This window comes from Phaethon aethereus (assembly GCF_964289735.1).
Source record: "Phaethon aethereus genome assembly, chromosome: 9".
Classification (NCBI taxonomy): domain Eukaryota; kingdom Metazoa; phylum Chordata; class Aves; order Phaethontiformes; family Phaethontidae; genus Phaethon; species Phaethon aethereus.
Window position 1 is genome coordinate 24404312 of NC_138585.1, and position 26404 is coordinate 24430715.

At 38.0% G+C, this 26404-nt stretch overlaps 1 protein-coding gene across 1 annotated transcript; it reads right to left on the minus strand.

Moving 5' to 3' along the window:
* Positions 1-857: 857 nt before the first annotated feature.
* Positions 858-24747, minus strand: LOC309407721 (neuroserpin; the record flags this gene model as incomplete). The annotated part of the gene is made up of 8 exons (XM_082003339.1): positions 858-934; positions 2746-2835; positions 4101-4187; positions 10351-10448; positions 18220-18424; positions 19264-19458; positions 22474-22704; positions 24498-24747. 8 exons carry the CDS (start codon positions 24745-24747, stop codon positions 858-860), a joined length of 1233 nt encoding a protein of 410 aa, XP_081859465.1.
* Positions 24748-26404: the final 1657 nt, after the last annotated feature.

Sequence of the window (26404 nt, forward strand, 5' to 3'; positions counted from 1 at the left end):
ATTAAGGGGTTTTTTTGTGTTGTGTTTTTTTTTTGGTTGGTTGGTTTTTTTTACGTTGAGAAAGATCATTCTAGATCCCTGAAGTGAGATATTGCAAAGCTTAGGTTAAAGTAGAACAGCTACTTTGGGGGAGAAAAATATGTCCACACGAATGACATTGCTATTCACCTATTTTACTTCAGTCACATACATAGCTACTCTACACTGACTAGTCTCAAATATTCATGCGATCAGATTTTATCGGCATCAACAGTTACAGAAGGCGAGTTGCAGATCCGCATGCAGGGGCATTCATAAAAGCAACATTTTAGAATCACATGTGGGAGAATTCACACAGACTCTACCACAATTATCTTATAGAATAAAATTCACTAGGCTTAATTTGTTCCATTAACTTTGATGAGACAGCATATCACAGTCTGTTTACTACTTTTACAGGAACAGGAAGAGATCACATTTTCCAGATGTACTTCTTCAACTCTACAAATTATCATCAAGGTTTGCCATTTGCATTATTCAGAGCTGCACAAATTCCGCTCCTGTCTCATTGATCAACTCAGTCTTTGTACTGTAAAAAAAATTAGGAATAATGGATTTGCAGTGTTTTGCTTTACAATTTACTAGAACAAAAAACAGTTGTTGACATGTACACAATTTTATTTTAAGGACACAGCAATCACGATGACAGAAACAGAACCATTACTTTAATACTGTAAGCTTTCCTCCGGAAACTGAGTTGCACACAGTTAGATCTGAAAGCATTTTAAACAATATCTTGGGGGAAAACAGAGCAAACCTTAAATATATTAGCCTCAAACTTTATGTGCTTATCTCCTCTTTTTGGTAGCTTGTGGCAGTTAAAGCTCTTCAAAGTCATGGCCACTTGTATTCATTGTTTCAGGGTGCATTATCCTTCCCATGAATAACACAGTACCTGTGGAGAAAGTGGGAAGGGAGGAAGGGAAGGAAAGATGTCAGAACCAAGAGGAAAAGCTGACGTTTTAAGATGATAAATACTGATAATAAGTTCTAGAACATGTGGTGCACAATTTTTATTGGAACGTACGTCTCAGAGAATTTGGTAGCCATGAAAGGCAATGGATCAATAGCCCTAGAGAAAAGGACCTCTTTGTATTCAGAACCAACACAGTACAGACAAGAACAGTGAAAACTTCTGCATTTCAGTATCCCTCTGCTTGTTCTAAAGGCTTGATTGAACACCCACAAGAAATCAACACAAAGCTTCACTTTCATTTCAGCGGTTCTGACGAAGGCCCATGGAGTATTGCCACTGATGTCAAGCGCTTATGACACAGTACTGGTTTCTAGGCTGGGGGTCTCCAAAGGCAGCAGCTAACCTTAACTCAAGTGTGAACACGTAATCAGAGTAACCTTCACGATCACTTCTAACCCTCACATGCCTGAGCTGCTAGACAGCGTTCCTCATAGAATCAGACGTGAGTCCCAGAAGCTGCACACCAATCAGTTAATGATTATTTTGAGTTCACAGGTTTACTCCAGATTTGAGCATGCAACCCACCACAAAGAATTCTCTATATGAATACTGTTCCTGTACACTATTTAATCACCGTTTACATCTTTCCCGTTTTATACATTTCTGTCTAACCTGTTTAAACACAGTAATCAATCATGAGCACTTGGGGTATTTCTGAGAAGAAGGGTAACCATGACAGATTTTTTTCAGAAGGTTTCTACCCTTAGATTTCTAGATTAGTAACAAGCTGTCAGGCTTTAACTATAGTTGTTGGCAATCTGTCTTTCTACGTGCAACAAGGCCCATGCAACATTAAGAGCTGCCCCAAAACTACCAAGCTCTACTCTGTTCTGATTTAAAATTTTCTTTTTGGGGAGTTTTTGTATATTGAATAGGGAAAAGGGCATATATCCTCCTCCAGATACATTTTTTCCCAATTATATGTCTACAACAGCAAGGATACTCAACTCTGTTTTGGTCAAAAAAACCCAAAATCCTAAGAGTTGGTATTGTGCCTTGCGCCCAAGTGACCCTATCCAGCTAGACTGTAAGCATTACTGCAATCTAAATGGTTTATTCAACATTGATACTACAATGGGAAACTCAAATCAGAAAAAACCCATCAAACTGAAACCTACCAGAGTTTGCTTGTAGAACATGTAAGATACCACAACACACAGACCCATATGGGTGTGGGTGCATAGTAATGTTTTGTCATCCAGTCACATCCACATCATTAAGACAAATTACAAATATGAAATTAAGGAATTACTTAGTGATTGCCCGTTTTGCTACTGAGTGTTGTTCTCATGCCTGGCCTGCCACAGAACACTTCAAGAGCAGAACAGAATTATTCAGAGCTGTAATATCTGTCCATTATGCAAATCATTTGATACCGGGAACATATCTCACCGGTCCGACTACAGCCAAGCTCTTACGGAATGCAATGATTATGGATATTCAGGGTAGTAACGCTGTGTTCTCTGAAGAAAAATGCTGAATTTTTTTTTTCCTGGGGTTTTTAATCACATAATTGTGAATATTTTTCAGATTAGGTCAGATTTTGGTGTCTTACTTGGAGAAACATTAATGGGACATAGAAAAGGTGAGCCTTTCAATATTAGGTATTTTAAGACAAATTAAGGAAAATTCATAATACAAGACCAGTTCATTGATCAAAATATGCGAATTTCTTTTGCATAGTTGATGATGTACTGTGAAAAATGTGGAAGAGTCCGCAATATTCTCACCTGTTCTTCTGTTTCTGACCAAAAAGAAAAAGGGATGGTCAACTATAACTTGGGGATACAGCACTGCCATTCTGCTAATGGCAATCATTCCTACAGAAAAAAGAACATAGGCAACATGTTAAATATCACTGCAGATTCTCCTGCTCTTCATGAGAGATACTTGTGAAGCTCATGAGCAGTCACTGAAATCCCACACTCTCAGCACTAAGCGTCACCAAGAAATAGCATGAAAAATCAAGCTGAGAATAACTGCAGAGTAACTGCATGCCTATTTATGCTTTAAGAAGGATTAACAATGGAGAGTGGCACAATTTCCCAGGCTTATGGAGCAGCTTATAAATTTTAAGATCCAGAACCTTAAGAGGAGTTATGACTCCCGCTCACTTGTAGAAAGAAAATGCATTGCGTGAGACAGCACTGCTGACCTGTTTTAAACAGCTCCAAGCCAGCAGTTGATAAAAGGTAGTCCTTAATAACTATGGAATATGCAACAAATGAGCTGATCTTGCAGCTTTTAGCTTGAGTCTTTAAATAACGCAAAGGTTGAAAGTAAAATTAACTGGGAATCAGGCAAAATTTGTCTCTTTGTTATTTTTATTTGGAGATGCATGGATTTCTCCAGGACATTATTATTATTTCCCAGTGTTTCATTTACTTTTATATTTTCACTGCACTGTGAACAAAGACTCATGCATGTCAGTAATCTCTGTCCATATTAATGCTACAATTCAACCCAGTTACTGATATTCATGACTAGGGAAGTCATTCTTCCTTTCCTGAAAGACTGGTACAAGTAGAGGCAATTAGAAATCACCTAACGATACATATCAGCAACTAATGTAACTTATTTTCAGGAAAAGTAGGTGATAACCAAGAAAACCAACCACCTGGCCTCCTAGCATTAATGTGGCCAGCCATGTTTTCGCATTTAGCACTTCCCATCTTGCATGTCTGCATACAAGCTTATTAAAATGCAATTGCAACAGCTCTCAGTTCCTTCTAACTGTTTGGATCAAATGCCTTTGACCATCTCAATTAGCAGATCAAAAATTACAAATGCTTAAGTTCCATAAAGAAAATACAACATACCCCTCCTGACAATCCGAAGAAAAATAAGGGAGAGGAGGTTTTCCACAGGATGCTCAAAATGCTTTGTGAAACACACCATATTAAAAAAGTGCTAACACTCTTAATTTCCAGAATTCTCTTCTGAAAAGCAGTATACTTGCTACGCTGTGTCTTCATGCTACGTGCTATTTAGATATTTGCTGGCTGTACAGTAAGTCAGTTTTAAAAAAATTAACTAACACAGAATAACCAGACATTTCATTTAGTTCTGCTTTTCAGCCAGGTACCTGAGGCAGCAGCAGCTTCTGATCCTTCCTCATTAACTTCTAGAAATGCCTTGTGAAATGCCTTTGCAAGGTAAAGTTCTTTGTTATCTGGAGAGGAAAAGGAAATATATTTCAAGTGGCTCAACAGTAAGATTGAAGTATTAAAAAAAAAAAACAACCCAAAAACAAACAAACAAACACTGCCAAAAGCCCCAACACCATTACCCACCTTCTATACCAAGTAGGAAAGAATAACAGCTTTGTGCTTCGGAGTTGCATTAAAATACCTTCTGCCAATACCTTTAACAGCACCATTTACCTCGCTTAAATTTGTAGTGCTCTCCTACGCTATGGATATTAAAATACCTTGGCACCACCTAGAGCACCAGTGTACCAGACAGAGTAGAAGACAATCCTTGAGCACAAGATTTTATAATGCAACCATTGGGAAAAAGGATTATGACATTACATGGCAAATACTTATACACAGAGATTTTATTTCTGCATTAGAAATTATTCTGCATTGCATTATTCTGCAGTCCAGACTTCATCCAGGAAAATTAGGTATTTTCTTCTTGTCATTATATTTAAAAGAAGCTGAAGATAAATATTCTGGAACCACGGAACTAGTTTTTTTTTTTTTTTCAATCTTGTTTATTTCCATCCTTCTTTGTCAGTATTTTCATTTCGGTCCAAGCCTACTCCTGCTTAAGTCAGTGGATGTATCATTACTTTTCTTCTGTGACTACATGATCAGACCTATTGGAATACTCGGCATCCTGCAGGAAGCAAGACATGTAACACCATTTTATCTGTTTGACTAAATTCACCAGAAAGACATAACAAGTATTAGACATACATTTATTGTACCTGCATAAAATCCACCCTAATGCCAGAGAACAACTGACAGTTGAGAAAGGAGCAAAAGCTTTCCCAACAGGGTGATATACAACCATGAAAATCTCATCTAACCACCCCAGCAAGACAGCTATACCATTTTGCATTTCTGATCCTTCACAAAATGTTCAACACCAAAACTCTAGCTGAAGGCTGACTAAGGAGGCAAAGCTCGGGACTATTCATCTAATTGTTACCCATTTATTTTGGCTCTCACAATGACAGCTACTAGTTCTAATACATGAGCAAGCTAAAACCACAAGAGACAGCAGTTTAAAATGTCTCTCCCCAGCAGATCTCATTACTGCTACATACACTCAGAACTGAAGTAACCTCCTAATTCAGCCGTTTAACTTAAATCGCACCAACAAAAGCCCCAAATTCATTCCCTTTGGGATTTTGTGTAGTAAAACATATACTAGATTGGTAAATATTGTACTAGTTCTAGGCTTCAGTTCCAAGCCTTCAGTAATGCTATCTTGAAAGCTAGCATCAAGTTTCCACCGTGTTACTTTAAAACATGGGACACGCAGCATCTACTTATCTTGAAGAACACAAAGCCCAATTCTCACAGCTTTTGTCTCCTGAACTGTTAACAGAAAGGCCACCTGAAATACAGTGTGGCTGCATTCCAACACTAACATCGCTTTTAAGCCTCAAGCATTCCTTGTAAAAAATAAATCACAAGCTAACTAAATACTACAATCGAGTGTTCAATGGTCATCCCCTCAAGCTTCCGTTATGGACCCGCTAAGTCTCAAGTTTTCAAAAAATGCTTCAGAACAAACACTAGATGTGCAAGAACATTTACATAGGTGAAAATGGACAGATACCCACGGCAAGAAGGGTGACAGATCCATGCACATCAGTAAGTCCCGTTGTGCATGTCTGGCGTTACGTGTGTGCTGCCGTTGTACACGTCAGTTAACAGGATTCTCGGCATGTTTATTGGCCAGTTCTGCAAATCCTACCTCCCAGGCAGCTGCACTTCGCTATCTTGCTTGAGACCATTTCAAAGCTCTATCGAGCATTTGAGCTGTACAACACACACCCAAACAAAACAGTAACTTTTCAGCCTTTACAGAAAAATGCTTGTTTGGAGTTCCTCATCTTAAACCCCAATTTTTTTTTATGTTTAATAACAGACAAAGAAATGCCCACTTAGCCTAATCACCTATTTCAATCACAGGGTTTTTTTATTACAGCACTTAAGCCTGTTCCTGTGACCTGTAATATTCACAGCAATACTCTGTATTTTCATCCTGAATGCTTTATTTTGCATAGTGTGGTGGTGCTTATGATACTCCGAGGTATATTTCTGATCAGAGCACTTCGCACCTTAGAAGATAGGATCTATAAGCTTATGAGATGGAGGCCAAATTCAGACAGCATAAACGTTGCTAACATTTCCCATCAGGTATACCAGTAGGCCTACTTGTAAATGTACTCAGGATCCGAGTATTAAAATAACCCAACAATATTTTGTTCAGTTGACAGGAATACAAGAAATGCCGCTGCAGATGAGACCAGTACATCAAATTACACCGGCACACTGCTCTAGCTATAGTATTACTGTTGCTTCAGAACAAGATGCAAAATGAAAACAGATTAAAATGACACCACAACTTGGAAAAGAAGACGATCCTCTCACTCAACATGTGCCTGATACCCTAAACCAAGTTTCTAATCCAGAGACTATACAGAATGCCTTTATTCAATGTAGTATAGCTTGCTTTGATTGCTCTGAAGCAATTTTTTTTTTTAATCTTACCAATCTCATGACCTCAAGGAATAGCCAGCAAAGATCTCTGTGGCTAAGTTTTCCATAAGATAAGTGCTTTCTACTTGGTTTCAGTTTGTTGCTTTTCACTTCACTGGATATCTTTATCTTTGGATAGTGAAAAGAGCAATTCCACATCCCAATTTAATTCCTCTAGACTCTTTCTACTTTCTCTTTATATTGCCACTATCACATCCCTCTCACTCATCTCCCCCTGAAGTGAACGAATCTATTTTCATATGGAAGCATAACGTCACTGAGTATTCAGGCAGTCTTCTCTTTGTTCTGTTTTGTGGTTGTCAAATCACTGACTGCAATACTTCAGTATCATACACATCTTGCCGTTATTGTACGTCTTTCCTTTATGTCTGTCCTTGTGGATAAGGTGGGCCTTCCCTGAGTATCACGTCATTTTTTCTAGTGACTTCTTTGAATCTGGGTTTTTCATAAGAACCACCATGACTTGATTGCTATTATCTCAGAAAAGTCCCATGGAGATTTGGTATCAAAATTTAAACTTTCTGCAGGACCCTAGCCTAGATACCCATTAACGTGTGGGAGTAATCTGAAGCTTACTTCTAATGTACACGACTCAGTTAGCATCACACTTCGTTTGTCGTTACACTCCATATGCTTGCAGACTCCTACTCATAGCTGCCAACCGGTTGCTCTGCAAGTCTCATTTTAAAAAAGCACGCAGGTTTACTGGCTTTTCTAGCATAGGTTGTCCCAGAAAAATTATACCTACCTCAGTCAAGACTTCAAAGAGCTATTTACTGGACTGATGCTCTTCTGACTACTTTATATTGGGAAAGTCATTAAGATCACTTCACTACTCACTGAAATGTAGGTCACCTTCTGGTTAAAAGCAGTTGCCATTTAAGGCATTATGCAGCAATAAGAATATAATCATTTCAAAGAGAAAGGGAATTTTAGTATCAAAATTAGTTCGAGGGTAAGTCTAGGGTGGTGTTCAAATACTCAAGTAGCAAGGTTATGTGCTGTGTAAATTATAAAATCTCAAATACCAGAAGTTGTTTCAAGATTATTTTGAACACCTGATGGAATTGGAGATGCAAGTAAAACCTATCAAAGTCTTTTGCTGAAAGTGAGAGTCAGAATACACACAACTAGACAGCCAAATAGCAGTGTCGTTCTACTCACCTGTGTTAATTGCCAAAGAACTTAATTTCCACAAGAACAGAACCTGTAAAGTGTGCACCTGGATTAGTACTTTCTCTTTGGTTGCTCGCAATCCAGACACCCCGAAAGTGAAGCTGACTTGTCTACTGCCATTTTTCAGATTGAGTGCAAGAAGCAAAAAATTCTAAATATTGAAAAATAAGTCTGTAATCCTGCAATTTGATTTCTATCTACTAAGCCCACATAGAATTTCACTGAACTCAACAATCTGTGCCTGGATCTGATTACAGGATTAGGGCTGTTGTTGAAATTGCAGAATGCTTTCCTTGACAATAATCCAAAGGCAAGAGAAACAGGAGAGGGGGAGAAGAGTATTTTTAAATCTAACAGAAATTCTCAAAAATCTCCTTTGATTTCTTTTACAATTTGTATCTTCCTAAATTAAAAGCATCCAGACAAACATTTTGTTGAAATATCTGCATTTAAGGTTTCTTGAAGTGCCAAATTTTCCAGAGGGCTGACACTGAGATGCATGTGAACTTCTGGCTTCAACTTCCCTGTTACATGCTCTTCAGGTATTTGCAGAAGCAAGCTTTCAACATTTTTCTTCACCATCTTTTTTCCCTTCCTCCTCCCTCCCCATTTTACATTCTGAAAATGATATGAAACATAATTTTTAATGTATTTTTATTACCTAAAATTTCATCTCCATAGCATCAACAGTGGGGTTTTCATTAAAGACATTACTTCAAAAACATTTTCTTATTCTTAATTTATGAATGACCTTTCATTACCTGGCGGCAGATGCTCTCTTAAGTGAAAAGCAAGAATGTTACAGTAAAAGTCATGAATTCTCATCTATTCTCTCTATACACTGTTCTACATTACTTAATAAACAAGTTAATCTTTAAATGGCAGAGGAGTTAATTCAGTCATGCAAAACATGGTAATTTGATTTTTTACAGTATAATTGTCAAAAATATAAAAATTTAAACAAGTCATTAGTCACATGGATTAAAGCACAAGCAAGTTCCAATCTTCCTGCTAACCTCTCGACTACAGAATTAGTCCCAGATTTATAAGTGAATTTTACATGAAATGAAGTAAGAACCAAGTACTGCCTTCGTGGTTCAATCTCCCCTGTGTATTTTCCATTCTCCTTCGTACTTCTCCTCAAGTAAATATTTTTCTATATGTAGATCAGAAGTTATTGGAGAGCTTACTTTTCTTTGGGGTGGCAGAGAAATTGAAGATGTCTTTCTTCAGAAAAATGGTATTTTTTAAAAGAAGGATTTTTCATTTATTCAAATTCTTTTCACATTAACTAACTCTAGCTTTCCCACAATTTCACTGCAAAAGTGAAAGCGGAAAAAACAGTGGGATAATCTACATGATACACTACAATACTTCAAACTTGGCAAAAGTGAAAAGGATATGAAAATCATAAACATTTCTGCTGTAAATTTTAGAGGAAGGTTCGTCTTCATTACCGCTATTTTGAATAAGCCACACAAGTTTGGCTTCCAGAGACAGACAATTAAGAACAGTTATTTCCCATCAGCTAAGGATCGCTGCTGATTAGGCAGTAAACCATAGAGCAGAACCACACACAGGGAGCGGTATATAAGCATGAACTACAAGAACAATGACGGCAATCTCACACTGGCACATGCTTCTAGATTGAGAACAAATGGGTTTGCCAAAACTCAGACCTTGCTAAATACACTGCTTGCGTGCCTGGCTTCTTTTGTTACACAAAAATGAAACAACCGCTCAGGCAAAGATGACTTAGCTACCTTTTGTGCCACTTCAATACCTTTTAGAAGGTATTAAAAGCATAAACATCTCATTTCAACCTGAATTCTCTAAGCCTATTGGATATTTCAACTTCTGAAAAGAAAGCGTTGACAACAATTTGAAATAGGCAAGCAGCGTATGTGACTAAATTGCTTTTATCTCAAAACTCTTTCTTTCCTGTGCTGCTTCTATACAGCAGGTATCTGGGGAGATGACTAATTGTACAACAGCTTAATGCTCTTAATGATGTCAACAAATATCCTCTGGAGATAAAAGATAACCTCATGTAGTGCAGATGCCATTTGCCATCAAGGTACTGAAGCCATATATTGCTCTAATGTGGATTTGCCTCCTGCATAGTATTACACTTCATCTACATTTCTGGTAAGCTCCAATTCTGAAATACACCGAGTGAACTTTCCCAGGTCAAAAACTCCCCACCCCATACATACCTCTCTGATGGATTTCTCCCCTGCCCCAACTGCTCCTACAGTGAGCATACCCTTATATTATGCAAAAATCCCAAAGGATCAAAAAATTTCTAGGTTTGGATTTTTTTTTCCCATAAGACCACTCTGAAATGCTCGTTGGTTATCTTTAGGTGACTTTACTACTTCGTAATATACTTTGAGAGTCAACACAAGAACCTCTTACCAGACATCGCAGTGAGGTCAGCACTACTGCCAAACAGCTCCGTAATTCCGAGACCTCTCCAGACATCTTTCAGATCAATTTCCTGCTCTACCGTGAATCTGGAGAACATAACAGAAAATTATGGAAAGTCCAGAAAGGAAGCAGTACTCATTTTTATTAAGACATTTAAAATTTCTAGGTAATGACGATTGAAACACCAAGGTAAATAATGTAAAATCAGAGATTCAGCACTAGCAGTACAGCACAGTGACACCTTCTAGAAAATTACAAACAAATTAGTTTACTTTCACAAGTGGATTTTTTTTTTCCTAATGCAGCAGCAGTCAAATATATGCTAATGGAATGTGCAGTCCCTGACCATAAAAACTCAGTGCAAAATTATGTAGTAGCTAATGTAAATGCTTGCTTTTTTATACAAAAGGTTTGCTATAAAAACTGGATTTAATTGTACACATATTGGAATAGAATATCAAATAAGGCAAAGGACAGCACAAACTTCACAGCCAGCTCTTGGCAAAGAATGAGTAGGAAAGTAAGAAAGATACTCCATTTTTATTTAGACAATATAAGCAAAGACCAGCAGTTATGAACACGAATATAAGGCATTTCTGACTTAGCTTCTAATTACTCTGGTGGCAAAATTTTAATTGGGTTTTGATTGTGAGTAAAGAACAGGGAAAACAAACAGTTGTTAGCACAAATGAATATGTGAGTATAACCTGGCAGGATTTCAGGGTTAGTTTGCAAAGCCATGTTCTACGCCCTGTTACTATGCTGGAAGGACAAATTGAGATTAATCCTGAGCGCAAGGTTTTGGTCAAAAGCTTGTTCCATTTATGAAGACTTCTTTTCAAACATTCTGAAAGTTATGCCTGGCGTCAGTAAGACAAGAAGACTCAAATCCTTTATGTATGGTCAGAAACAGACTGGACAGCTGGAGAAACGAAGAACTATGTTCAGAATGATAAGAAGAATGCCAGCCCCAACCAGAAAATGCCAGACGTCTACAGACAAACACAAAAGGCTAATTATAAATGCTTCTTATGGGTGAGTTATGGGTTCTCTGTAGAATGACCAAACAAATTATTAGTGATGTAAATTATGCTGACAGTGACCGGTTATAACTGTATAACACAAAATATATAGTCCGTAAGGTGGTGTTACAGTTTCTCCAGCAAGCCTTTCAGCCAAGAACAACTCTACAATTACACTGCAGTCCTTAGTGAAGAGTCTTACCTGTGCTAGAACCAAATAAAGTAAAATGTGCTTTTGTGCAATTTCTCATAATAATTGTTTTTCAGGACTACCTCGACTACATGGAGGAACATGTTCTTTTTGAGAAGAAATTATAGGCCAGGACTCTAAGTAGAGAACAGCTGACGAAGAGCTGAGATGTATGATAACTCGGCATGTACAAGCCTTGGCAGCTTGAAAAAAGAATAATCTGGATATCAAAAGACAAATGGATAAGAGTCAAGTGGATCTTCCTCACTTACAACATTTACACAGAATGAGAAATCCAATACACAATCTACATTAATAATGAACTTAGAAATGCCATAAGAAGCCAAAAATCTATGATGGAACAGATATTAGTCATTACCCAGGGAAGAATTTTATGCAAGTTAAAATAAGATATGAAGATAGTTCATGATCGATAAATTACTGGTGGCACTGCAAGTCCAGATGAATTCCAGGATACGCCTGGAATAAAAACACAAGAACCAATTCCTGTGATTTTATTGTTTTAGCAATTCTCAAAAGAATCAGAAGAGACTAACAAATATTCATGTACTGGAGGAAGCTTATGGTCTCCTAGCATACCCTGCATCAGTCGGTGTGGCAGCATTTAAGAAAAAAAAAAAAAAAAGATGGCATTATCTTAATGAATGAGATGTAGGTACACAGATGAGAGGACCTGAAAATGGCAGCCAACAGGGATTGTAGGAAATGGAAATGTGTCCTGTTAGCTTTCTTCTTCAAGAGGAATCACCACTCATGTTCCTCCTAGAAAGCTGTGGACACACACTGGTCAAAAACTACAAGCAGGGAGCTCACAAGACCTCCTGCATGCTCATTCATTCAAACTTCCCACTGGCTTACAGGCTCCAAAACAAGAGGCTAGTTTTATTCTCACTACACACTTGTAATGTAAGTCCAGATCTATTTTAGGGACTTCAGTAAAAACCTTAAGAAAGATAAATTAAGACTTGGTTCCTGATGCCAGAGTTAATGAGAGTTAAACAGTACAGAGGTTCTGTCTGTGCACACTGAGGAAATCCAGAAATATTTCCTTCTATATTACAACTATAACATTTTGAGAAACACGTCCAACTGTACTTACCTCACAAACATGCACAAAAGGCAACTTAATATTAAAATGCATTTTATAAAAAATTCACAATGGTGTATTTTTCCCTTTTTTTGCCTTTTATTTCACCACAATTAGTATTAAATTAAATATCAAGCTTTCAAGATAATTTAGCTATTAAGTAGCAATGTCAAACTAGTAAAGAATATCAGGATAGGACACTAGCACGAAAAGTCTGCATGAAAAGCAGAATTTGACATCACAAATAAGAAAAATAACTGCAAAAAAGCATTTTTTCCAACTGCAGAGAATCACTATAAGATATAAATGGAAATCAGGTGGGTTTAATTCTCTGGACCACTAGACAGAAAAGACACTTATCTGCTAAGCAATGGATTATGACCCAGAAAGAAAGCATGTTTAGGATGCAAAAGCATCTTTTGTCAAGGAAGAGGTTTGGGAGATGTTTTTAAAAAGAAAAAAGAAAGAAAAAAACAACCTGTGAAGCCCCAGCTGAACATGCGTCTGAAGAAAGGAAATGCAAACAAGTCAAGTGGTTATATTGCTAAAGAACACCTACACGAACAATAGTTGCAGCCCCATAATTCCTGGACAGAGGCTATCCCAACTGGAAAGGCAAATACCAAAAAGGTGGATGAGTGAAGGTCTCTAAAATATCTGTAAGAGTTCCTACTTTTTATGACAAATGAAGTAGACAGAAAATATCACATCAGCTCTATAAATACCAATCTATCCCTTCACAAAAATAAAACTAATTACTTCCTTTCTCCCCTTTTAGTTTTATCATCTGGTAAAAACCCACTCTAAACCACTATTCAAAATAGCATCTCCCCTCCTTCCTCACGTGCTCTGAAAAGCAGTGAGAGTTACAGATAAGCTGTTATTCATGACATTTCAAATATTTTAGCTGACATCAAAACTAGCCTCTTTCAAAAAGTAACAGGTCTGCTTTACACTTTTAAATATAATTTCAGGCTATGCAAACTGATGTAAACATTCAGTATGAGTTATCCTCCAGCCATATTTGGATTTCTTTGCGTTCCTTATAGACAGTGATGTAGGTATTCAAAATCAAAGCTGACAACCTCGAACACAGAAGAGACATTCAATCTCATTTCCCAAGCCAGGCATTTGCTGTACCTCCAGACTTCGGAAATGCTGAGATACATGATACCAGCCCTAACACGTGGTTATTTGCAGTGCTTGTCGCATATTATAAACCAGATGATCGTATTTTTTAACACAATCTTTTAGGTGCTTCTGATCCTAGAAATACTATGAAAAATCAGTTTCAATACTTCAGTATCCGAAGTGATGGAATAGTTGCAACTGGGAGCATTAAAAACCACAAAGGGAAGCCTGAGAAAGCTCAGACACTGAAGAAAAGGTGAGGTATTTTCACCATAGGACCACAACAGAAACAGAAAGACTGGTCTGTTGAGTGAAGAGGAGAGCTTCTGTACTTAAGCAGTTCTAGAAGGTTCACCACCACACATGTGCATGGATATATGCTTACAGACCTCCTTAGAAAGTGCTGAACAGAAAAATATTAATAAGGGATAGTGACTCTGTCCATCAGCTGTGAGCCAAAGTCAAGGAGACGTGAAAATGGGAGTTAGCTCTATATTTATTTTTACAACTTTCATTTGTAAAGACTCTACTTCCTACATGTAAAACGCAATCCAAATAACTGAACAAAAATACTTCCCTTGATTTCCACCGTCTTTGGATCTCTCCCGTATGAAATGAAGAACAGAATGGGATGCTCAGGAAGCGGAATGAGACTGAGAAACCGACAAACAGTTCATGGGAGAGTTTAGCAGAGATGGATGATATTTTCATGAAATTTAAAACTTATACACAAGCATTAGATTCAAACGATGCATTTATATCATCAACAGTCTCCTTAGTTACATATCTGAAGCGTTAGGTTTTGTATAGAGCATTAACTTTAACATGCCATGTCAGGCCATCTTTCTTCTATTTACAGACTTTTAAGACAGAAAAAAAGGTGGCTTCACCTTGTATAATGCTATGCAACCCTTCTGAAATGCTGATCTTCCGTGAAGTCCTTAGATGCTCAGGATCCACAGAATCAAGAAGGATTCTAGTTATATAACAGAAGTGAACTAGAGCCTAAAGTGATTTATCCCAAAGCAAAACTTTCTAAAAATTTCAAAAATTACTAACAGATCTGAATGAGCAAAAGCAAGACATTCCACGTTTGTAGATTGGCTTTAATACATTACGTTCTGCAGAACAAAAAGCAAACAAAGGAAAGGCTCTACTGCTTGAAATCAACAATATTCTTGCTTGGAGGACAGGCCCTCGGGATCTGAATCACTATTTTAACCTAGCAAGCAGCTTATAATACAAAGCTGCCAGCTGATATCCATTCCAACATTTCAGCTGGACTTTCAGCTAGATTGTCCTGAAGTGCTAGAACTAGCCTGCATGATTTAATAGCTTGAAAACAGAAAAGCAAGCAACAAGAAAACCCCACTAACAGCAAAACGAAACAAAAAACCCATACAGCTGCTCTGACCAGACAAAGCAAGGCAGGTTATGGTTCTTCCTCTGGCAAGGTCCTTCTATCCAGGGCTACAAATGGGCTGCAGAAGTTGGCTAAGGGTGTATTTCAGTAGGACAGTTTTATGCTTCTCCCATGACTGTATCTCAAGAACAACCAACACTGGCCTATTCCTCATTAAAAGGGGACTCAAGAGAGGATGTTAAAAAAAGAGAGAATGTCTGGGTCTTTTGGTTTGGGAGTTTGTGGGGTTTTTTTGAGAGAAAACAACCTTCAGCTAAAGAAATTCATCATTTCAACACCATCTAAGGCATGTTACACGTATTTTAAACGTACAAAAAAAAGCAAGAAGGTCATTATAGAAAGCCAGGCATACTGGAATAACCTTTAAGAGGAGATCTGCAGACTGTAGCACTGTTATTAGGTACCAGTTCCTCCTATGCTCTTCAAATAATTTATGTTAGAGAAACAGCTTTGTAAATTAGATTCATGGTCTGTTTCACTGCTATAGCAAAAAGTGGATTAAAATGTTGATCACTTTAATCTGGGTTAAGCTGGAAACAATGATTTGAAAATGAAAATGAGAAAGTATAATTTAACAATTCTGTACAAATCTCTCCTTCACTATTAAGAGGAATAATACACAATTTCATTTGCACACAGATAATGCAGACAGAAATTGGAAAGTTGTGATTAACTCTGCTTTGGCTAGTCATTCAGGCCCTATTACAAATGTATAAGTTTAAAAAATGTTCACTTTATAATTGGATAGCATCTTCCAGGATATAAAAATTTAATTTTATTCCACTGCTGCTTTCAATTTCTCAGTGGACAAAGCCTGCAGGCCATATTTCATAACATGCCTTTCTGAGTCAGAGCATAAAATATTTATGAAGTGTTTATTTAGAGCATTGATAAAATCCTGCAGATCACCTCTGAATCCCTAATGGAAATCCAACACCTAGGGAGCATGCAATTAATCTTTGGAATTTTTGTAAGGAAACTGCAGTATTACTACATGGAATTTCAAGCTCATGATAGTTATCTTGTATAATCTGAAAATACTGAAGACAATCAACACCTGGCTGTACCTGTTTTGCCTTTGTATAGCCTTAATTCACAAATGTTTGCCAAGTTCTTCGAGGTTCTTAGATGAGAGAGACAGGCATGACAACTAGCCTGAGGATGGAATAAATGAGGACATTTTATGACCACACAAAATCTAAGCCTCAAACTCACGTCTGAAAACCTGGCTATAGAGAATCCTGGAATCTCTGCTTTTGGTTAGAAGCAAACAAATCCCAAAACTATCTCTATAAACTTAATTTAAGTCATAAAGATAATTAATATGTTTTCAGTGATATTCATGTATTTAACTTCAGATACCTAAGCTTCTTAAATTTGGAAGCTGATTATACAGAGAATCTGTAAAAACCAATGGAGAGAGACTTCCGTTGCAGATCTCACACTCTGCAAGTTCTTTGAGAGAAGATGTCCAACTTCAGCACTTGATGCACCGGCTGTGAAACACTCCAGTTATAAAAGGAAAGCTTAAGAGATGGAAGAATCCTCATATTTTACTTCTCATCAACATCTAGGTGAGGTTTGCCCAAGCCAGCAGGAGAAATAGCCTAGGAGAAGCCCCCTTCCCCTGCCTCCAAGGGAAAAAACAAACTAAAATCACAGGAATAGTGTACAGTAGGTTCAGTTTGTATAAAACCTGCAATGCAGCTCTTTGCTGCTCTCCCTGCCTCTTCAAAGGAAATGCTACTTAAAAAGGGAACTCTTATGATAGGGCAGAGAAAAATAGCCCCAAAATGCTACCGTTCCCTCGCCACTCTGACTCCAAGCGTAACAGCTTTAAAGAGAAGTGGAATTCCATCTTGAGTTGGAATCAGGGCACACTGACAGCACCAGTCCATCTCAACCTAATTTATCCTGGCTAGCCTTGTTTTATTGTGCTCAGCTGCAGTCAGCTTCTTTAGAGTGGCCTTTGCTTTGGAAAGCAAGCTGATAAACTGCAGGGATTCCTGCCCTGCTCTTTGCATGTGAAATATAACAAACTCAAATCCCCAAGTCTCCTGAAAACAAAGAACTATTTTAATGATTAAAAGGATTCACTATAGTTTATTTTTTCTGCTGCCATGTACACGCTGCATGGTGCCACAAAATTAGAATAAGGAGAAGTGATCCACATCAAACTTGCACCATACTGTTATATAAACACTTGAGCAAAATCATTATGAATCACTCGAAGAACATCATGATCCAGCTATACATTATTAGTGACATTTAGTAGTAAACAACTCTGTTACTAAAGTGTAGGGCAAGCATGAAAAGTATTTGAAGGCAGATGAAACAGAATTCTAGGAAAGATAACTAAGTGGTACATGTGAGCAAATATGCCACTGAACACACACAACTTATGTCTATAAATGAACAGACAGAAGTTTCATCCCTTCCAGTGGTAAGGTCTTGTTATTCTATTGTTCCTCTAAGGAAAAAGAAACCAGCACTTATTACAACTAAGAAAGAAGACAAAAGACAAATTGATGAGAATTACCTCTCAATACAATCATTTGTATCTACACAAACACACACCATTAGAACTTTTTCAATTAGCAGCACATAGCAATCTAATTAGGACCTAAATGAAACATTTTAGTTTTTGTGAATTCAGACTTGCAATATTTCTACGGCTCCTGTCTAAATGGAACTTATCCATAATGAGTTCTGCAATACTCTGAACATCATTCAGGGTGGATACATTCCTAATAATGAATTCTCCTTTCTGGAGTTTACATATGAAAGAGATGCAAATGCAGGGCTCATCTGTTGCTGAAACAACCATCATTCTGCATGGTATCCTCTCGGGCTTTCTTGTCAAAGCAACCTGCACATGGGTACTACGTAACTTCAGACTTGATCAAGATGTTCAAGGTTTACCTACTCCAATCAATTTGAATGCAGTCTTTCCCCTTCTATTGACACAGAAGCATGTTCTCACCTTGGTAAATACACTTCCACTTTTTGCTTCTTTACAGAATTAGCCCATTCATTAATCAACGAGGCTTTGACCAGTGGTTCCAATGTGACCAGTGGAACTTCCTGTCTGGAAAGAACGATCATCATACTAATCTCATCTCCCTCATACGGTATTTCTAGAACTTGATAGATACCACCTGCTTCATTGGAGCCATCACTGAACTCCCCTACAAAAGAAAGACAACAGCAAAACCATCATAAGTATTTTCTTTGTTTTTACTGGAGACAGGGGAAAAACAGAAGGTTAATACTAAGCAGTATTTACTAGATACCAGAGATAAAAATGACCCTTTATATTGGTTTCTTCAGCATAGGATTTGAGGCTTACATCTGCTTTCTTAAAGAAAACAAGCTTATGCAATCACACAGTTTGTAGATAATCATACTTCTGAATCTATTACCTAACTGCCACTGGTTAGACAGAGAGAAGTTTAAAAGTTGTAAAGGCTGCCAAGACTTCCATGGAAATGGGCAGAGGTGTTTTTTTTTTTTTCAGGAGAGAGAGTTTGTCAGTGATCAGACTGAGTGAAATGCTGCCAGTGCTAGACACTAGAACCCACTTGGAGTTCAAGCTCAAGTTAATGATCAATAGTGCTGCTGTTCAAAGAACCCCTATTTTACCTTTCTAAGGATATTACATTGGTAATGAGGAAACATTCATTTTACTATTTAGTACAGCACAAAAAATAATATTTTAGTGAGAAGCAGGACTAGATCAATAATCGTAAAGAGGTTAGCTATAATGGATAAACATTCTGAATGCCACCATGTGGCACCAAACACATACCTAAAAAAGTAATCAAGAAAGAGGTCATTATAGGTGTTGCTATCTAGTTATAATACACAAGCACATGTATTACAAAAAGGCATCAGAGTCCCTTCACTGGGCAAACACCACATTTAAAATTCTAGGTGAAAGAACAGACAACAATACAAACAAGTATTACTGCTGCAGCCTTATTAAGGGAAAACTTATTAGCTTTCAATTGCTAAAGCTCCGACTCACCATAGTAAAACTCTCCTTGTTGGTACATCATTGGAATCTGCACTTCACTTTCATCATCTTTAGTGAAAGAAAAAGTTCTTGTATTTTCAGGTCTGAACTGTGATTTCCAATTGCCTTTAAAGTAGATTGCGTTGATGAGAGCCAAATGAGTTAGAGCACCAAAATCTCTTGAAGACACAAAATCTTTGATCATATCTAAGAAGAAAACCAACTGTCAGTCTGCATGTCAAATTGAGCATTAAATCGAAACTTAAAACAGCTTGGAAAAGGCAAGAAAATAAAAAGCTGTGCTAACATGTAATTTCCAATTCTGATGTTCCATTAAATCTCAAACTAAACTGCCAGTGTTTTGTAAACCTAAATCACAGTCTAGGTGCGTAAACCCTTCCATTGAGTACATGTCAGTCAAATGTTTCTTGATCTCTACTTAAATATACCCCACAATGAAACCAAGTAGAAAAGTGGTCACGTAAGGAACGTTTACACCAGTGCTCTAATACAGTTCAGCACTATCGTCTTAAGGTCAGAACTTCTACAAACTTTGGCTACAATCCAAAGCAGCACTTAAATGGATGCTTAATTTAAAGGGTCTAAGTATACCCATTGGAACTTCACCTGGGCCAATTCTGAAGGAAGCATTCAGTTCCAGTAATGTCCTACTGACTTCAAAGTAAGGACTAATCTAAAAAAAAAAAAAAACAACCCCAACCATAAATTCACAGCATTTGTTTCACTGACATTAGCTCTTGAAAAGCAAAAGAGAAAAAACATCTAGCATCTGCTCTGTTCATGGGAGGTATGTCAGCTGAGCATGGCAGCTGCTTTGCTCCTACTCCTCAGTAAGTCATTTACATCAGAAAACAGTCTGTTACCTGCTTTGGCTCATCTTAAGTGGCTTGCTTTTCAACAAAATAATTTCAAGTTTGTTCAATTTGGTGCACTGACCAGATTTATCATTATTCTTGAGGAATTACAGCCTACTTCAGATAGCTTTCTTGCTCACTTCCATTTTTTTTTTTTTTAACTGACATTGCAATGCAAGGTGTTAAAATAAACGCGTTCCTCAGCCCAATTATTACTTCTTAATCCATGGTTTAAAATACCGATTAATTCTGCTTTCTGGAGCATATGACACCAACTAACTGGTGTTAAATTTGTGTATCATAGGGCAGTATTTCTTCTGGGTTGCTGTTTATACTTCATTTTATCTAGAACATACTTAGTGTGGGTCACATCTTATTTCTGCCATACTCACTTGCTGTGGTTGGGGAAAAAAAGGAAAAATTAAGAAGGAATACACTTCCAGTTTTTCCGTTTCTGTTTGGTACACCATATTCCCTTATATTTTTCAGCCTCATCTTGTCAGTACAGTAATGTAACATAAGGATTTTTCTGGCCAGTGAAACCTTGTCAGTTAAGTTTTCTGCTCTAAGCCTCCCATCGTGCTTAACATGCTGGAATTGGAAACCTGCCTGCCTTGTACCCCTTTCCTAATGAGAAAATGAGCCTCCTCCATCAGAGCTGGCAGGCAGGAGAGAATGAGATCTAGTGGTCAGAGACTCGGCTGAGGGACTGTTACTATCGCAACCTAATGCTAAGAGACCCACCGCTGCCTTTGTTAGCTCTGCACAGCTCCTGCCGGGGCAATGGCTACGCGCTCGGTCAGCACGTGTGGCGGGTATTGAGAAGCACTTGCTGTTCTTTCTAAAGAAAGAGGATTTTACTTTTCCTTCAGACAGACACCACGTTTCCCTGAAAACACTCTGCAATCTGCTGTATCACTTACATTCCCTCTGCTTCCGTAGCTTGACATAAAGGGCAGAATTTATTATGAATATAATAGCTGCCATTTTCCCTTGGAAAAAAACAGATCATTTCCAAAATGGAATAAAAGCACTGTAAGGTGTTTTTCCACTTTGGTGCAATACATTTCCATAAAGCATTATGGATTCTTAAATGCTCAGACTACATGGTGATGTGCTAATTCCTTACAGGGGATTCCAATACCTTCAAACTTACAATGGCACAACTGATGTTAGAGCCAGATCCCTGCTGAATTACTCTAAAAATATCAACCCTCAGAGCGTTCCAGATGAACTAGAATGAGATTATGCTTAGATCCCTGCAACGAAGGACTAACTTCACTCCCATACCTTGAGACTCTCTCTGCATGTATTCCGAAAGTGCCACATCTTTGGGATTCCACAAGCGAAGCAAGCACTACATCATGCAGATCTGAATATGCATATTTATATTGGTAATTTTGTGCTTAGTCCCCTGCTGCAAATTTTTGTTGTGAAACTCCGTTGACAGTCTTCCTAAAATCAACTACTCTCGCAACATGCTATCTAGTCTCCTTACATTGGAAAAGAATACATTACAAGGTCTGATTTTAGGGTTCAAAATTATCTTTTGTATTCCTTGGTATTCTTTTTCTCAGTACCTTGTAACTGACTTCAGAGAACTAGCGATACTCCACGCATCCAAACTACAGGCCAATAATCCCTTTATAGACAACATTTCGGCAGTTAGCAATAGTACCTATCTATCTTCTTTTTATTTAATCCCAAAATCAGTGTTAAAATACTATTAAAATTCCTACCATTAAAACATCCTCCGTCAGTAAATGTTACAGGTACTCTAAGATAGTAAGACAAGGGAAAAAATATTCAGATAAATACTACTATATGATTAGAAATGGCTAATATTAGTTAAGAAAGATCACCCCCTGCACAGGGGACCTATAGGAAAGATGGGGACAGACTTTTTAGCAAGGCCTGTTGTGACAGGACAAGGGGCAATGGTTTTAAACTAAAAGAGGGCAGATTTAGACTAGAGTGAAGGAAGAGATTTTTCACAGTGAGTGTGGTGAAAACCTGGCCCAGGTTGCCCAGAGAGGTGGGAGATGCCCCATCCCTGGAAACATCCCGGGTCAGGTTGGACGGGGCTCTGAGCAACCTGATCGAATTGGGGATGTCCCTGCTCACTGCAGGGGGGTTGGACTAGACGGCCTTGAAAGGTCCCTTCCAACCCAAAGATTCTATGATGGTAAGGAAAAAAAAAAATTTTTTTCACAAAGAGCTGATACTAGAATTCTTTTTATGGGAGGAGATACTTAAATGGAACAGATAAAGGCCAAGGCAACAATACTGTATAACTTCAGAAACACACTTACTGAAGGAAGTACATAAAAGAATCACAAGGACTTACTATTTGTATGATTCTCTACCCACTTATTGATGTGGGTAGCTACAGCTGCACTTTGGCTGAAGTCTATATTCTCGACTTCAGCTTTAAAGTATTTTTTCACCAATTCCAGAAATTTTTCACTGATATGAAATCCGTTCTGCACATAAAGAGAGTTAGCAATATTCAGAACATAATGACTTTCTTCAGTAGTTGCCATATCAGAAAGGTCCTTCAAGAAGGTGAACTCTTCACCTGAGGAAACAAGAAAAGATTCAGTGTTTCAGAAAAGAAAGTTATTCCATGTTTTTTTCTGCTGGAAATTCACAAAGAAATTTTATGCTAAAGAAAAAGGCGTTGTTTGTTGTTTCTTTTTTTTTTTAAATAAACTTGTTTCTAAACCTACACACACCTTCAGACCTGAAAGAACAATCTGCAAGGCAGAACATATTCTTTAGAGCTTATTTTTTCTACTACCTATAATTAGCATAATTAACATGACATTTGGATCCCACCACAGACAAAGCTATCAATGGTAATCCTTTCAACACCGAAAGAGTAATTAAATTCTTATAAGTCACACTTTTATGTCTTGCCACCACAAATCTGTAACAGAATTTTTGTTACGCCCTGAAAGTCAGTTTAAGGAAAAGTGAACTTCAGCTTTTGAAGCTAAGGAGTTCCGCACAGACTTCTCTCTGCAAAAAAGAGGTCTAGAATTTTCCAGGATCCTGTGTGGGGTAGTACAGAATCATTTGCTGGGGTAAGGAGGAATCCTGAGTGGGATTAAAGTAGCCTGCTTTAAGATAAGAAGCTTGTACTGTTGCATCATCTACCTGAAGCTGAAATTTCTAATTAAAAAAAAAACCAAAACCACAAAACCAAAAAAACCTCACACCTTAAAAACTGAATGCAATGATATTCCAAGCAGAACTCATTGGAGTACTTTCACTAAATACCACTCGTACGTAGAACAGTAAATGGCCCAGCTCAAATCAGCTGCATAACTTCAATTATAGCTAAGGGATAATTTATCAATGTTTTAGAAACAAACTGTAGAAGCAATTATGTGCTGTAGCCTCCACAGAGAAGAGTCACCTGTGCAGTGGTACTGTTGAACATCTTCAACACTGTACTCAGAAATTCCTCCCCAAGATCCTTTCACTGAAGACTTAAAGTCCAGTACATTATACGAATAAGAAATTTTATTCAGGTTTCAAATCAATTACTTTGACATCACAATACATAGAAATTACCTCTTCAAAGACATTTTTTTGCCATTCACTCATACCCTCCATTTGCAATCATAATACTGTTGCTTGCGCTAAGAATATGCTTGCACTCCACAGCACAGCACTACATCAAACACATGATTTAGCTCATCCCATACTACGAACAGGACGGTGCAGCAGTATTGTTCTCTGCTAAAGAAATGCACTCTGTTTCTCAGAAAGGCTGATGGGAACACGTGGCGTATCATGCTGAAACAGCCAAGATGCTTATATTTCCTAAATTAGCTTGCATATCTGTATGCGACATTATGCAACGCAGACAGAACGTTAGCGACATAGAGTTAGGGTAAAGAACCTACAGGTTCTACTACAAGAACCAAGCAAGTTGTGTCAAAGTAAGAGACATTTCCAGATAAATTACTAAGACTTTCATACTTTCTTATAAGCAATATGGCTAAAACTACTGCTTGCCTTTTCAGGTTTCATTACAATCCCTAATAAGGATGTTCCTAAAAATCTTACAACTCTAGAGGCAAAGGCAAGCTTATTCTGCAGACAGAAACAGAGATCAACAATTAACTGCAATTGCTTAAGATTCAGGTGTCCAAGCCAGGGTTGTATGTTAGCATCCCTCGGCTTATGCAGAATCCACTGAAGCATGCTTCAGCATGCTCAGGCCATCAAACAGGCTGCCAAGAAGCCTACTGATTAATAACCCACGGACATGACCGGGCCACTTCCATCGTTGCTCAGGCATTGCCATCTGCTCCTTTAAGACAAAAAGCCCCATACTAAAACATGATTGAAAGGCCTTACCATTTTTTAAGCTGTCAAAACCCAAGGAATGTCGAATTTCCTTCAAAGTGGTCCCATGGGCTCCAAGCTCTACCATTCCCATGGCTATTGCGATGCTCAGAGGAGAGAAGAGAATATTCTCATCTTCTCTTGCAGCTCGCAGCTGATTATAAACATTCACAGAAAGCTCAGCAATGGTTTCGTCAGGAAAATTTGTCTTGAAGGCTTTGCTTTGCAAAACAAGCAGAGACAACAGTCCAAGGAAATACATGTCTTGAGATTCCAAGACCTGCGAGAGAGATTTTAGAGAAAATAAGTTAACCTTTTTAAGTGATAAAAGATTCAACTTGAGAGAAAAAAGAATAGTAAACTTTTTAGTCTTAAATCTGTGTGGAAAAAAAAACTAGTCAGAGTTCAACTCACAATCCAGTTATTTGGAGGAAACGCTAATACAACTACTGTTCAAACTGAAGTAATAATCTATTTTAAAAAAAAACCCTACTTCGTTATGTAAATAGATGATTTTGAAATCTTTCAGCCACAGATTAACAAAACATGGCTTCTACAGAAAAAGACCTCAAAGACATAGCAACACCTTTCCTATTTTTACTTTTTAATTTTGCTCTTGTCGTAGTTAAGCAACGCTGATCTGGAATTGCTATGTGTTTCTCACTAAGGGCCTACAAATCCTCATTTCTTTCATGTGACCTTCCAGTAAGATGCACCTTATTCATCTAAGTCACTCTAAGCCCCAGACTGGTAAAACTATTTCAAGAACTGCAAGAGAGCTTGCTGACACCAGTGACAAACAGAAGGTACCATGATGTCGCTCAGTTGCAAAACACGTGGCAAGCAGCCAAAAATTCTTTGAACGAGAAATAAATCATGCTTTAGTTACCAAATGAAATCCCTTTTGTTAGTAAGCAATGGTGAAAAGTTGGGTAGTTATGCTAGCTTAGAGACAACACCTGCTCAGAGGTTTTTAGAGGGTAAAGTTACTGTACACCCCAGTGAGAAAGATCCAACAGGGGAAACAAGAAAGTAAACTAAATAGAAAAAAGGGTTGGCACTAATGCTTTTGACTAATCCACCCTCCGAGCTTTGCTAAAATGCTTCAGGAGGCAACAGCTCTCACTCTGTCCCAGTTTAGCTTGTCACACAACTGTTGATATTCAAATTCCAGCTCCTGAAGCAGTGCACATGTCTCCACCCTTCCATTTTTTCCTTTAAGCTTCATGCTGCCTTGGCACCTGACCCACTACTGCCAAGTGCCTCGGGTCAGAAACATCAGGCCAACGGAGCTCATGTTCCAGCTCCTTCTCTTTACCCCTTAAGATATCTCCAACACGTAACGAAGCAAAGATTCCCGAAGCAGTAGGTTAGGCAGTACAAGACTAAAAGCTTTAGTCCAGAAGTGTTTACATGTTGTTGTGCCAGCCTGCAGGGCTTGTCAACATGGGGCAAATTTGTGTGAATGTGCTATTCTGCTGCTCAAGTGAAGTCCATTTGCATGCAGCCAGCCCAAGTGCCTCTGCCTTATGCTTCCCAGCTCCCCCGTGTCTGCAGTTACCGTGGGTTTCTATATACCTGACACAGAGACCCTTAGTAAGCTTTATACAACATTTGTATTATGCACTTCATCTTCAAAGGACTACGTAGCATTATCTAATTAACTCACACGACATTGAACGATACATAATTTAAGCATTATTACTCACATTTTATAGCTGAGAAAATATAAAAAGAAAAGGGTACACATTCGTGCCTTGGCAGCAACTGATACAGTCACTAGTTAACATTCTCCCTGTCCCCTCAGCCTTTTGTTTAGCTTTTCCACATTTTTCACTGAGAAAATTAAATAGATGGACCGCTGCAGCAATCACACAAGCTTGAGGGGAAAAGGACAGGCTCTTAGTGCGACACGGTAG